At 43.5% G+C, this 16,173-nt stretch overlaps 1 protein-coding gene across 1 annotated transcript in view; it reads right to left on the reverse strand.

The window, feature by feature from the left end:
* The window catches only part of LOC311148946 (solute carrier family 35 member F3-like), a gene marked incomplete at both ends in the record, with an annotated part of 122,918 nt that extends 107,075 nt beyond the window's left edge, over nucleotides 1-15,843 (reverse strand). The window contains 2 exons of the mRNA XM_084185986.1: nucleotides 14,105-14,325; nucleotides 15,746-15,843. Coding sequence (XP_084042112.1) covers nucleotides 14,105-14,325; nucleotides 15,746-15,843 — 319 coding nt within the window. The remainder of the gene's footprint in view (nucleotides 1-14,104; nucleotides 14,326-15,745) is intronic.
* Nucleotides 15,844-16,173: the final 330 nt, after the last annotated feature.

Here is a 16,173-nt window from a genome sequence, read left to right on the forward strand (position 1 = left end):
GAGGAAGCTCTGCAGCTGGAAGTGTCTGATAAATGTGAGAGTATATAACCCATTACCATCAAACTGTGCCACTTTCTGACAGGAAGTCATCATCACATGAAATGAAAATAATTCAAGTTGAATTTGAAATACTAGACATATTGGACTATTTTGTTCAAAGTCAGTCACAATAACCAGACAAAGTGTTATAACAGCCTTCAACTTTTACCCTTTACCTCAGCATGACAGCATCACAGTTCATGACTTTACTATAAAACCTTGAGCCTAATAACTGAGCTTACAATGCTTCATCCCTTTAAATCACTATACAACCAGAAAGAAACGAAATTGCTTTACTAATATAGGCTAATATATCATTTCCTCCTCTCATTTCATATCTCACATCCCTGCACTGCTGGGAACCACTACAGCTCTATGACAGCTAAGGAGAAGAAGAGACAACAGAGCGAAAGAGAAAGAAGGAGAGGAGGAGAGGGAAAGGAGCGAGAGAGAGAGGAAGAGAGAGAGAGGAAGAGAGAGAGAGAAAGAAAGAGAGAGAGAAAGAAAGAGAGAGAAAGAAAGAGAAATAGAGAGAAAGACAGAGAGAGAGAGAGAGAGAGAGAGAGAGAGAGAGAGAGAGAGAGAGAGATAGAGAGTGAAAGCGAGAGAGAGTGAGAGAGAGAGAGTGAGAGAGAGAGAGAGAGAGAGAGAGAGAGAGAGAGAGAGAGAGAGAGAGAGAGAGAGAGAGAGAGAGAGAGAGAGAGAGAGACTCAATTTGGCATGAGGGTCTGCTATACAAATTGATGGAAAGAAGGGTTGGGGGAAAAACATACAACATTATAAAATCCATGTACACATCCAGTCCCCAGTGCGGTTAAAATTGGCAAAAAACACACACATTTCTTTCCACAGGGCCGTGGGGGTGAGACAGGGATGCAGTTTAAGCCCCACCCTCTTCAACATATATATAAACTAATTGGCAAGGGCACTAGAACAGTCTGCAGCACCCGGCCTCACCCTACTAGAATCTGAAGTCAAATGTCTACTGTTTGCTGATGATCTGGTGCTTCTGTCACCAACCAAGGAGGGCCTACAGCAGCACCTAGATCTTCTGCACAGATTCTGTCAGACCTCGGCCCTGACAGTAAATCTCAGTAAGACAAAAATAATGGTGTTCCAAAAAAGGTCCAGTTGCCAGGACCACAAATACAAATTCTATCTAGACACCGTTGCCCTAGAGCACACAAAAAACTATACATACCTCGGTCTAAACATCAGCGCCACAGGTAACTTCCACAAAGCTGTGAACGATCTGAGAGACAAGGCAAGAAGGGCCTTCTATGCCATCAAAAGGAACATAACATTTGACATACCAATTAGGATCTGGCTAAAAATACTTAAATCAGTTATAGAACCCATTGCCCTTTCTGGTTGTGAGGTCTGGGGTCCGCTCACCAACCAAGAATTCACAAAATGGGACAAACACCAAATTCTGCATGCAGAATTCTGCAAAAACATCCTCCATGTACAACATAAAACACCAAATAATGCATGCAGAGCAGAATTAGGCCAATACCCGCTAATTATCAAAATCCAGAAAAGAGCCATTAAATTCTATAACCACTTAAAAGGAAGCGATTCCCAAACCTTCCATAACAAAGCCATCACCTACAGAGAGATGAACTTGGAGAAGAGTCCCCTAAGTAAGCTGGTCCTGGGGCTCTGTTCACAAACACAAACAGACCCCACAGAGCCCCAGGACAACAACAACAACAACAACACAATTAGACCCAACCAAATTATGAGAAAACAAAAAGAGAATTACTTGACACATTGGAAAGAACAAACAAAAAAACAGAGAAAACTAGAATGCTATTTGGCCCTAAACAGAGAGTACACAGTGGCAGAATACCTGACCACTGTGACTGACCCAAACTTAAGGAAAGCTTTGACTATGTACAGACTCAGTGAGCATAGCCTTGCTATTGAGAAAGGCCGCCGTAGGCAGACCTGGCTCTCAAGAGAAGGCAGGCTATGTGCACACTGCCCACAAAATGAGGTGGAAACTGAGCTGCACTTCCTAACCTCCTGCCAAATGTATGACCATATTAGAGACACATATTTCCCTCAGATTACAGCGATCCACAAAGAATTCGAAAACAAACCCAATTTTTTTTTAATCATTTCCTCCTCTCATTTCAAGACTCCCTTATCTACTGGGTGAAAAACCACAGTGTGCCATCACAGCTGCAAGATTTGTGACCTGTTGCCACAAGAAAAGGGCAACCAGTGAAGAACAAACACCATTGTAAATACAACCCATATTTATGTATATTTATTTTCCCTTTTGTACTTTAACTATTTGCACATTGTTACAACACTGTATATACACATAATATGACATTTGAAGTGTCTATTCTTTTGGAACTTCTGAGTGTAATGTTTACAGTTAATATTTATTGTTTATTTCACTTTTGTTTACTATCTACTTCACTTGCTTTGGCAATGTTAACATACGTTTCCCATGCCAATAAAGCCCTTAAATTGAATTGAATTGAATTGAGAGAGAGAGAGAGAGAGAGAGAGAGTGAGAGAGAGAGAGAGAGAGAGAGAGAGAGAGAGAGAGAGAGAGAGAGAGAGAGAGAGAGAGAGAGAGAGAGAGAGAGAGAGAGAGAGAGTAGATAAGGAAGTGGAGTAGAGGTACTGTACATGACGTTTTTCCACTGCAGAGCCGTGCCGTGCCGTGAATAAAACGGTTCCTATTTCATTTCCATTTGCCCATGGCCTGCTTGATTCCTGGAACCAAGCGGGATATTTCAGCCTCGTTTGATATCTGGTACTAACCTCGAACCAAGTAGGCTGGTGGGTGGGGTTACAAATGGCAGTACTCAATGATTGTTCTCATATGTTGTTAATACTCATGCACGAGCCACGGATAGAACTTGGTACAGCTACAATAACGAATAACTCTTAAGCTAAAAACGAATAATGGTCAGTTGGAGATGTCCAAGCGCTTTGAGCATCTGGGCAGACTCCAACATGATTCTACAGGATTCTTCCACCAGGAAGGAAAAGGTCTTCAAAAAAATATTGGATATATTAGCCGAGGTCAATAAAACAGTGCCGGGAAAAAATTAAGAAACTCAAACAAGAATATAAAAAGATAAAAGACCACAACAACAAAAGAGGATCAGACAGCCATATATATATCAGCCATATTTCAAGCCATGATGACGCCGAGCAGCGATGATCAGCACGGTAATACATTGTTTTTAGCCAAATCACTATCTAGCTAGCTACCAATGTCTTCAGCGTGTCATAAAACATCCATGAACTTGGCTACATGTTTGACGTTAGCCGGAGTATTCAACTTTACATTATACAAACAAACATACTTTTCAGAGGACATTCCTGAACCTACGGACTCAGAGGAAGCTGCGTGCTCGAATAGTGAAGCCACAATCTCAGAGCCCTGCACCCCCAGACACCCAGGGTCCATCGACACAACCAATGCTACTGCAACCACTGAGCCCTGCACCCCCAGACACCCAGGGTCCATCGACACAATCAATGCTACTGCAACCACTGAGCCCTGCACCCCCAGACACCCAGGGTCCATCGACACAATCAATGCTACTGCAACCACTGAGCCCTGCACCCCCAGACACCCAGGGTCCATCGACACAATCAATGCTACTGCAACCACTGAGCCCTGCACCCCCAGACGAGCAATGTCAGAGCGGCATAGACTAAGATAGAATAGAATAGAATAGAATACAGGATGTACAGTGGCTTGTGAAAGTATTCACCCCCTTGGCATCTTTCCTATTTTGTTGCCTTACAACCTGGAATTAAAATAGATTTCTTGGGGGTGTGTATCATTTGATTTACACAACATGAAGAAGCAAAATATTTTTTATTGTGAAACAAAAAAACAGAGAACTTGAGTGTGCCTAACTATTCACTGTCTCATCTGACCAGAGTACCTTCTTCCATATGTTTGGGGAGTCTCCCACTTGCCTTTTGGCAAACACCAAACGTGTTTGCTTATTTTTTTCTTTAAGCAATGGCTTTTTTCTGGCCACTCTTCCGTAAAGCCCAGCTCTGTGGAGTGTACGGCTTAAAGTGGTCCTATGGACAGATACTCCAATCTCCGCTGTGGAGCTTTGCAGCTCCTTCAGGGTTATCTTTGGTCTCTTTGTTGCCTCTTTGATTAATGCCCTCCTTGCCTGGTCCGTGAGTTTTGGTGGGCGGCCCTCTCTTGGCAGGTTTGTTGTGGTGCTATATTTTTTCAATTTTTTTATAATAAATGTAATGGTGCTCCGTGGGATGTTCAAAGTTTCTGATATTTTTTTATAACCCAACCCTGATCTGTACTTCTCCACAACTTTGTCCCTGACCTGTTTGGAGAGCTCCTTGGTCTTCATGGTGCCGGTTGCTTGGTGGTGCCCCTTGCTTAGTGGTGTTGCAGACTCTGGGGCCTTTCAGAACAGGTGTATACAGTGGGGAAAAAAAGTATTTAGTCAGCCACCAATTGTGCAAGTTCTCCCACTTAAAAAGATGAGAGAGGCCTATAATTTTCATCATAGGTACACGTCAACTATGACAGACAAATTGAGAAGAAAAAATCCAGAAAATCACATTGTAGGATTTTTAATGAATTTATTTGCAAATTATGGTGGAAAATAAGTATTTGGTCACCTACAAACAAGCAAGATTTCTGGCTCTCACAGACCTGTAACTTCTTCTTTAAGAGGCTCCTCTGTCCTCCACTCGTTACCTGTATTAATGGCACCTGTTTGAACTTGTTATCAGTATAAAAGACACCTGTCCACAACCTCAAACAGTCACACTCCAAACTCCACTATGGCCAAGAACAAAGAGCTGTCAAAGGACACCAGAAACAAAATTGTAGACCTGCACCAGGCTGGGAAGACTGAATCTGCAATAGGTAAGCAGCTTGGTTTGAAGAAATCAACTGTGGGAGCAATTATTAGGAAATGGAAGACATACAAGACCACTGATAATCTCCCTCGATCTGGGGCTCCATGCAAGATCTCACCCCGTGGGGTCAAAATGATCACAGGAACGGTGAGCAAAAATCCCAGAACCACACGGGGGGACCTAGTGAATGACCTGCAGAGAGCTGGGACCAAAGTAACAAAGCCTACCATCAGTAACACACTACGCCGCCAGGGACTCAAATCCTGCAGTGCAAGACGTGTCCCCCTGCTTAAGCCAGTACATGTCCAGGCCCATCTGAAGTTTGCTAGAGTGCATTTGGATGATCCAGAAGAGGATTGGGAGAATGTCATATGGTCAGATGAAACCAAAATATTTTGGTAAAAACTGAACTCGTCGTGTTTGGAGGACAAAGAATGCTGAGTTGCATCCAAAGAACACCATACCTACTGTGAAGCATGGGGGTGGAAACATCATGCTTTGGCGATGTTTTTCTGCAAAGGGACCAGGACGACTGATCCGTGTAAAGGAAAGAATGAATGGGGCCATGTATCGTGAGATTTTGAGTGAAAACCTCCTTCCATCAGCAAGGGCATTGAAGATGAAACGTGGCTGGGTCTTTCAGCATGACAATGATCCCAAACACACCGTCTGGGCAACGAAGGAGTGGCTTCGTAAGAAGCATTTCAAGGTCCTGGAGTGGCCTAGCCAGTCTCCAGATCTCCACCCCATAGAAAATCTTTGGAGGGAGTTGAACGTCCGTGTTGCCCAGCGACAGCCCCAAAACATCACTGCTCTAGAGGAGATCTGCATGGAGGAATGGGCCAAAATACCAGCAACAGTATGTGAAAACCTTGTGAAGACTTACAGAAAACGTTTGACCTGTGTCATTGCCAACAAAGGGTATATAACAAAGTATTGAGAAACTTTTGTTATTGACCAAATACTTATTTTCCACCATAATTTGCAAATAAATTCATTAAAAATCCTACAATGTGATTTTCTTGATTTTTTTTCCTCATTTTGTCTGTCATAGTTGACGTGTACCTATGATGAAAATTACAGGCCTCTCTCATCTTTTTAAGTGGCAGAACTTGCACAATTGGTCGCTGACTAAATACTTTTTTCCCCACTGTATATACTGAGATCATGTGACAGATCATGTGACACTTAGATTGCACACAGGTGGACTTTATTTAACTAATTATGTGACTTCTGGAGGTAATTGGTTGCACCTGATCTTATTTAGGGGCTTCATAGCAAAGGGGGGTGAATACATATGCACGCACCACTTTTCCATTATTTATTTTTTAGAATGTTTTGAAACAAGTTATTTTTTTCATTTCACTTCACCAATTTTGACTATTTTGTGTATGTCCATTACATGAAATCCAAATAAAAATCCATTTAAATTACAGGTTGTAATGCAACAAAAGATTTTTGGTTCCAACCGCCGTGTCTTTGTGAGACGTGGTGTGGGTGAACGGATGATCTCTGCATGTGTTGTTCCCACCGTAAAGCATGGAGGAGGAGGTGTTATGGTGTGGGGGTGCTTTGCTGGTGACACTGTCTGTGATTTATTTAGAATTCAAGGCACACTTAACCAGCATGGCTACCACAGCATTCTGCAGCGATACGCCATCCCATCTGGTTTGGGCTTAGTGGAACTATCATTTGTTTTTCAACAGGACAATGACCCAACACACCTCCAGGCTGTGTAAGGGCTATTTTACCAAGAAGGAGAGTGATGGAGTGCTGCATCAGATGACTTGGCCTCCACAATCCCCCGACCTCAACCCAATTGAGATGGTTTGGGATGAGTCGGATGGCAGAGTGAAGGAAAAGCAGCCAACAAATGCTAAGCATGTGTGGGAACTCCTTCAAGACTGTCGGAAAAGCATTCCAGGTGAAGCTGATTGAGAGAATGCCAAGAGTGTGCAAAGCTGTCATCAAGGCAAAGGGTGGCTATTTGAAGAATCTCAAATCTCAAATATATTTTGATTTGTTTAACACCTTTTTGGTTACTACATGTGTTATTTCATAGTTTTGATGTCTTCAATATTATTCTACAATGTATAAAATAGTAAAAATAAAGAAAAACCCTTGAATGAGTAGGTGTGTCCAAACTTTTGACTGGTACTGTACATGTACATACATTCAGTGAAAACCCACAGTAACACACGGTTATATTAACAAGAAGGAAGCCTGGCTGTCAAGTGTCCATATGGTGTACGACATCCTGACATGCTGACTTACTTTGATCTGATGTGATTATGTGAGGATTCATTAGACAGTCTGTTCCTGTCTCACTGTAGAAACATAGCAGGCCCAGTTCTGGCTATTTCTTTTTGTTTCCTATTTGATAAATCATTCAGATAAATGTCATTTCAGCCTCAGCAGGCCACCGATGTTGATGTTCCAGTTGTTGTTGTAGTTGTAGTGGGCAGAACCATCTCCCTTCCTGTGTAATGCACACTGTCACACGCCCTGGCCACAGTTTTACTTACAACCGCACACTCACGCACACACACACACACACAGTAGTCCAGCATAACATAACACATTGTCCAGCTTAACAGCCCTTCAATACATCACTCAGCTGTCAACAGAAGTCACCATTATAGTCTAGTCTCCTCCATCTATTACCATTATACAGACATTACCCCCAATGGTAACGTGTGTTCTGTTGTTTTCTCATAGTTAAAACAACATTATACAGACATTAACCCCAATGGTAAAGTGTGTTCTGTTGTTTTCTCATAGTTAAAACAACATTATACAGACATTACCCTCAATGGTAACGTGTGTTCTGTTGTTTTCTCATAGTTAAAACAACATTATACAGACATTACCCCCAATGGTAACGTGTGTTCTGTTGTTTTCTCATAGTTAAAACAACATTATACAGACATTACCCCCAATGGTAACGTGTGTTCTGTTGTTTTCTCATAGTTAAAACAACATTATACAGACATTACCCCCGATGGTAATGTGTGTTCTGTTGTTTTCTCATAGTTAAAACAACATTATACAGACATTACCCCCAATGGTAACGTGTGTTCTGTTGTTTTCTCATAGTTAAAACAACATTATACAGACATTACCCCCAATGGTAACGTGTGTTCTGTTGTTTTCTCATAGTTAAAACAACATTATACAGACATTACCCCCAATGGTAACGTGTGTTCTGTTGTTTTCTCATAGTTAAAACAACATTATACAGACATTACCCCAATGGTAAAGTGTGTTCTGTTGTTTTCTCATAGTTAAAACAACATTATAAAGACATTACCCCCAATGGTAAAGTGCGTTCTGTTGTTTCCTCATAGTTAAAACAACATTATACAGACATTACCCCCAATGGTAAAGTGTGGTTTGTTGTTTTCTCATAGTTAAAACAGCGCTATGCATTTTAAGATTGTCAAATAAGAGTAATTCCTTCATTTGTTAATTTGTTAATTTATGAATGGATGTATTTCCAACCGCCATTAGCCCAAACAAAGAAGAGTATGTTGGGAAAGGAGGAGTGCTATTGTTAACAACAGATAAATGTCTATGGTGTTAACGCCTTACAAGGTATCCTTCCCTGCTGGCCCATATAATGAAGGGTTCCAGGCAGACAGAGTGGCAGTGGTATGATAACAGAGCACTGCAATGACAGAACAGGCAGTTGGCAGGCCCAGTCCAACGTTCCATCCACAATGGCTCCATACTACTCCAGCTAGCTCACTGTGTGTCTCTGAAAGCTCCAGCTATATTTACACAATGGTAATCAAATCCAATCAAATGTGATTTGTCAAATGCGCCGAATACAACAGGTGTAGACATTACAGTGAAATGCTTACTTACAAGCCCTTAACCAACAATGCAGTTCAAGAAATAGAGTTAAGAAAATATTTACTAAATAAACTGAAGTAAAAAATACAATAAAAAGTAACACAATAAAATAACAATAACGAGGCTAGGCTAGTAGGGGGTACCGGTACCGAGTCAATGTGCGGGGGTACAGGTTAGTCGAGGTAATTTGTACATGTAGGTAGGGGTAAAGTGACTATGCATAGATAATAGACAGCGGGTAGCAGCAGTGTAAAAACAAAAAAAGGGTGGCCATTTAATTAATTGTTCAGCAGTCTTATGGCTTGTGGGTAGAAGCTGTTAAGGAGCCTTTTGGACCTAGACTTGGCACTCCGGTACCGCTTGCTATGCGGTAGCAGAGAGAACAGTCTATGACTTGGGTGACTGGAGTCTTTGACAATTTTTTGGGCCTTCCTCTGACACCGCCTAGTATAGAGGTCCTGGATGGCAGGAAGCTTGGCCCCAGTGATGTACTGGGCCGTACGCACTACCATCTGTAGTGCCTTACAGTCAGATGGCGAGCAGTTGCCATACCAGGCACTGATGCAACCAGTCAGGATGCTCTCGATGATGCAGCTGTAGAACTTTTTGAGGATCTGGGGACCCATGCCAAATCTTTTCAGTCTCCTGAGGGGGGAAAAGGCGTTGTTGTGCCCTCTTCATTACTTTCTTGGTGTGTTTGGACCATGATAGTTGGTTGTTGATGTGGACACCAAGGAACTTGAAACTCTCGACCCGCTCCACTACAGCCCTGTCAATGTGAATGGGGGCGTGTTCGGCCCTCCTTTTCCTGTAGTCCACGATCAGCTCCTTTGTCTTGCTCACGTTGAGGGAGAGGTTGTTGTCCTGGCATCACACTGCCAGGTCTCTGACCTCCTCCCTGTAGGCTGTCTCATTGTTGTCGGTGATCAGGCCTACCACGTTGTGTTGTCGGCAAACGTAATGATGGTGTTGGAGTCGTGCTTGGCAACGCAGTCGTGGGTGAACAGGGAGTACAGGAGGGGACTAAGCACGCACCCCTGAGGGGCCCCCGTGTTGAGGATCAGCGTGGCAGATGTGTTGTTGCCTACCCTTACCACCTGGGGGCGGCCTGTCAGGAAGTCCAGGATCCAGTTGCAGAGGGAGGTGTTTAGTCCCAGGGTCCTTAGCTTAGTGATGAGCTTTGAGGGCACTATGGTGTTGAACGCTGAGCTGTAGTCAATGAATATCACTCTCACATACAGTGGGGAGAACAAGTATTTGATACACTGCCGATTTCGCAGGTTTTCCTACTTACAAAGCATGTAGAGGTCTGTAATTTTTATCATATGTACACTTCAACTGTGAGAGATGGAATCTAAAACAAAAATCCAGAAAATCACATTGTATGATTTTTAAGAAATTCATTTGCATTTTATTGCATGACATAAGTATTTGATCACCTACCAACCAGTAAGAATTCCGGCTCTCACAGACCTGTTAGTTTTTCTTTAAGAAGCCCTCCTGTTCTCCACTCAGTACCTGTATTAACTGCACCTGTTTGAACTTGTTACCTGTATAAAAGACACCTGTCCACACACTCAATCAAACAGACTCCAACCTCTCCACAATGGCCAAGACCAGAGAGCTGTGTAAGGACATCAGGGATAAAATTCTAGACCTGCACAAGGCTGGGATGGGCTACAGGACAATTGGCAAGCAGCTTGGTGAGAAGGCATCAACTGTTGGCTCAATTATTAGAAAATGGAAGAAGTTCAAGATGACGGTCAATCACCCTCGGTCTGGGGCTCCATGCAAGATCTCACCTCGTGGGGCATCAATGATCATGAGGAAGGTGAGGGATCAGCCCAGAACTACACGGCAGGACCTGGTCAATGACCTGAAGAGAGCTGGGACCACAGTCTCAAAGAAAACCATTAGTAACACACTACGCCGTCATGGATTAAAATCCTGCAGCGCACGCAAGGTCCCCCTGCTCAAGCCAGCGCATGTCCAGGCCCGTCTGAAGTTTGCCAATGACCATCTGGATGATCCAGAGGAGGAATGGGAGAAGGTCATGTGGTCTGATGAGACAAAAATAGAGCTTTTTGGTCTAAACTCCACTCGCCGTGTTTGGAGGAAGAAGAAGAATGAGTACAACCCCAAGAACACCATCCCAACCGTGAAGCATGGAGGTGGAAACATCATTCTTTGGGGATGCTTTTCTGCAAAGGGGACAGGACGACTGCACCGTATTGAGAGGAGGATGGATGGGGCCATGTATCGCGAGATCTTGGCCAACAACCTCCTTCCCTCAGTAAGAGCATTGAAGATGGGCCGTGGCTGGGTCTTCCAGCATGACAACGACTCAAAACACACAGCCAGGGCAACTAAGGAGTGGCTCCGTAAGAAGCATCTCAAGGTCCTGGAGTGGCCTAGCCAGTCTCCAGACCTGAACCCAATAGAAAATCTTTGGAGGGAGATGAAAGTCCGTATTGCCCAGCGACAGCCCCGAAACCTGAAGGATCTGGAGAAGGGGTGGCCCAAAATCCCTGCTGCAGTGTATGCAAACCTGGTCAAGACCTACAGGAAACGTATGATCTCTGTAATTGCAAACAAAGGTTTCTGTACCAAATATTAAGTTCTGCTTTTCTGATGTATCAAATACTTATGTCATGCAATAAAATGCAAATTAATTACTTAAAAATCATACAATGTGATTTTCTGGATTTTTGTTTTAGATTCTGTCTCTCACAGTTGAAGTGTACCTATGATAAAAATTAAAGACCTCTACATGCTTTGTATGTAGGAAAACCTGCAAAATCGGCAGTGTATCAAATACTTGTTCTCCCCACTGTAGGTGTTCCTTTTGTCCAGGTGGGAAAGGGCAGTGTGGAGTGCGATTGAGATTGCATCATCTGTGGATCTGTTGGGGCGGTATGCAAATTGGAGTGGGTCTAGGGTTTCTGGGATAATGGTGTTGATGTGAGCCATGACCAGCCTTTCAAAGCACTTCATGGCTACGGACTTGACTGCTACGGGGCGGTAGTTATTTAGGCAGGTTAACTTCGCTTTCTTGGGCACAGGGACTATGGTGGTCTGCTTGAAACATGTAGGTATTACAGACTCGGTCAGGGAGAGTTTGAAAATGTCAGTGAAGACACTTGCCAGTTGGTCCACGCATGCTCTGAGTACACGTCCTGGTAATCCGTCTGGCCCCGCGGCCTTGTGAATGTCGACCTGTTTAAAGGTCTTACTCACATCGGCTACGGAGAGCGTGATAAATACTAGTGTCCGGTCCTGGGGGTGCACAACGCTACAGAAACAGGAGATAGGCTCCTACCATATGGGCAGTTGCGGCTCAGACAAGGCTAGTTACTGTAAATACTAGTGAGGATGGGACGTGACCATCTCAGTGTAGATGTTGGACCATGCAACCAGGAAGCTAAAGACTGTGTCTCTGTCCACCAGTTTCAATCACTGCTGTTCAGCACGTACAGTAAAAGCGGAGGCTAAACTTATATCAGACTGTGTGTGTGTGTGTGTGTGTGTGTGTGTGTGTGTGTGTGTGTGTGTGTGTGTGTGTGTGTGTGTGTGTGTGTGTGTGTGTGTGTGTGTGTGTGTGTGTGTGTGTGTGTGTGTGTGTGTGTGTGTGTGTGTGCATGTGTGTTAGTGTGTGTGTGATGACCGAACCACTGAGCTGAAATAGAAACCAGTCTAATTTCACGGCTGGTGGAGGCATCCTATTCCCTATACAGTGCTACTTATGACCAGGGCCCATAGGAAATAGGGGCCGTTGGGCCGTGAGATGCTGTGTTTGTGATGATAGCACAAGTAAATTACAGCAAGAAAACAACAGCAGTGTGGCTTTGGCAAAAACAAATGTAAGCCGATCTCTTCCCAAAATAACAAAACACAGGGAATATTGGAAAAGGCTGGGGTGGCTAAAGCTTTTAGAAAATGCTTTCCAAAGAACAGTAAAGGCAGAGAAATGGGTGTCAGTGAATGACTGGCTCACATAATCTTTGAAGATGATTATAATCATCTAAAGCCTCATTTTAACTCCTCCTCTTTCTTCTTAAAAATACATTTTTGTTTTCGTCATGAAACACTACTCAGGCTCATTGGGCATGTGAACGAGATCGAAATGAAATGTTTTCTCCATGCCATGGAAAATCCTGTTAGTTTTTTTACACCTCCATATCCCTCTCTCTTTCTCTGTGTGTGTGTGCTTTGTTTTTGCTGTCTGTATAGGAACTAGCTATAGCAACTAGGACATCACACAGAGAAAACCCAACAAGGCAAGACGATGACAGCATCTGTTTGGGTGTTTACAGTTTGCTCCCACATACACACCCACTGCATGCCGCTTATCCCAAGGGGTCCAAAAACACACACACACACACACACACATCATCGTGATCATCATCAACATCATCATCATCAAGCGTAACTTACTGTATATGTTTGGCACCACACTGGAACTTTAGCTTACAGATCTGCTGCTTTATATGCATTGAAAAAAAGTCTGCAGAATTAAAAGTCAATTCCTAAGCAATTGCAATTAAAGTATTGTTTTTTTACCCTCTCTTCCTTACCTGAATAATTACATTAATGCTGGTGCCTACAGTAAATTAAGATGTTCTTGACTTCCCTGTCTATATTCACTCATTGTTTAAATTCTGGGCACTACAGTGTGTGTGTGTGTGTGTGTGTGCGTGTGCGTGTGCGTGTGCGTGTGTGTGCGTGCGTGCGTGCGTGCGTGTGTGTGTGTGCGTGCGTGTGTGTGTGTGTGTGTGTGTGTGTGTATGTCATGTTTGTGTGATTATTTTTACATGATTCAGCTGAAACAACAGGGCTGCTTTACCCCAACTCTCACCCCCACTGCAAAATCTGTGTATATATAATTAGGTGATTAATGCATAACAAAACACCAAGCACTGTAATTCACAGGCTAATTGCTGTTTGGTAGCAACTGATGCAGCTAATTATCTTGAAAGAGGCGGGACACACACACCCACACACACACACACACACACAGCACACACGCAAACACGCACATGCACACACACGCACACAACATTTCTTATGTTTTGTCTCAACTTTTATAGTTCAAACTAATTCAAACTAAGGCTATTTCTCTTCCCGTGTTTCTCAGTATCTTCCACATTTAGTCTGGACTGTTATGGATATTGGCCCTACAGTTAGGTCAAATATATATAGCCCATAATTCACGACTTCTAAATTCCCACTAAAAGTTTAAATCACACAAACTCTATACATCATAATTTATGTAACAGTCACAGGTAGGCAGCTAAGGGTAAAAAAAATGCCAAACTCGTCAACTCACTTTTGGTGTAGACAGCATTCCAAGGTTGATAGCCATAGTATCCTGTGATCCTCAAGATCCTCTCCTCTATCGACGCGCTGTTAATGTCCTCAAAGGAACGGGACGATTTTAAAGTGTCCTCTTTGATGGACTCGTCCACCACCAGATACTTCAGTTGTCTCAGTTGGGGGCTGATGTCCGAAAGCCGTCTGGGACTCACATCGGGAGTCTTCCGCATCCCGCTGCAGAAAGAGTATGACATGAGAGGCGGTTAGAAGAGGTTCGGGAACCGCGAGGTGAGGTGACCTTTGGGCAGAATAGGCCGGTTCAGACCAAGCGGATTGCGAGATTTCGAATGCGTGCGGACGGAGGGGCCGTGGTCGACGGGACAAGATAAAACATGATTCACCACGGCCAATTTCACCTCAGTCAAGCACTAACGTTAAGACCTGGTTTAGTTTCCCTTCAACACTGGTGGAAGCCACACGCGTGCTGCTGGGAGCCCATAGAGCGGGAAATCATCATCCTTCACTGGCCCTGTGCTAGTGAGGACAGAGATGGAGAGAGACGCTAAGCGAAAGTGACTGGGCTACCACAGTGATGTGCTGTGTACTGTATATTCACGCACTGTGCAATCCTTACTAAATCGAGAAAGTGAAGATAGCCTACTTTGGTAACTAATGAATAAATCGATTAAACGCGATTTGGAAGGACGAGGACAAAGCATTTGTGACACTCTAGAGGCGTGCGCAAGTGCGCGCAGTAGGCCTAGGCATCTCTCCCTCTCTGGATAATATTATCCAATGGCACAGGGCAAAAAATAAATAAACGCGATTATACTAGTATATGGTAGCATTTCATTTTTTCCCTGCTGCTCCCAGCCATGGTGAGGCGTTATAAGACTAGCCTACGCTGTGAAATCGGAGTTGAGGGAATAGTAGCCTATCCGATCTGATCATTAAGGGAATGCGCGTCGTTAATTACGTCTAGTGTCCACTGAAGTATTGCTCCGTGTCAATCTGTTATAGGCTAATTGGTGACTGTTTAAACGGTAGGCTATTATGCTGCGGTTCAGGGACTCGCATGACATGAACACCACTCGTGAAACAGAACACCTTGTCAACATGAATCATTCGTTTCTGTTGATCTGATAGCTTCACTTTCGCCTTTCATCAGCTCAGTCGTCAGCTGGACCATTGATGCTTACAGTCATATAGTCTTAATTCCATTTATAAAACAACTGTTTGGATACAAATGTGTTACTGTAGCTTTCATATATAGGAATATAATTTGTAAAAATCGACATTTTATCCTACGGCCTGGAATCGATTTTTTTCACTGCAGGTAATGCAGTTGCAGGTAACATAAAACACACCGTCCGTAGATAAAACACACAGTCCGTGAGATAAACAAACAATTAACAGTCAAAATTGAACAGAAGGTAAACATTCAGCGTAGACTTAGACTAATTAGCTTGTTTCTGATTTAGGCAATTTTATCAAAGGTTATTTTATCCGCAACTGCTTTTACGCATGGACGCATGAAGTTAATTTTCCAACAACAGTTGTCTACGCACTTACTGACTCTATAGGCTCCTATGCAATGTAGCCTATCTAATTTTGGAACAGTCTAGTCTACTGAGAACTTCATCATAATTCTTACATGGGCATCAAAGTAGTCGGGGGTCCGAGGTAGCACATGCAGTCGCGTCGGGGGCGTCCGACTCTGTCCCAAACTGTGCCCTCTCCATCGCCGTACATGATAAGGCCACTCAATTGGGGACAGCGCGAGCCCGGAACTGTAAATCCAGTTTAACCACGGAGAAAAATAACATGGTCCCTCTCCCGTCTCACCCACACATATGCGGTTGCATTACATCATTTGAACACACACAGATAGATAGGGGCTATTGCGCTCTCCAATCTCCATCCGTTTGCACACCTCGGGGCTTCTGGTGAACATTGCAACAGTGCCACCTACCGGCGGTCAGAAATGCATTTAACCTTTGTGGAACCCTGAGGTAGCCTTACTATACAATGTGATTCGTTTTTTAGATTGGGAACATGTCTGTGGAATTGGCAGCATAATCT

This window comes from Coregonus lavaretus, assembly GCF_964263955.1.
Source record: "Coregonus lavaretus genome assembly, chromosome: 1".
Classification (NCBI taxonomy): domain Eukaryota; kingdom Metazoa; phylum Chordata; class Actinopteri; order Salmoniformes; family Salmonidae; genus Coregonus; species Coregonus lavaretus.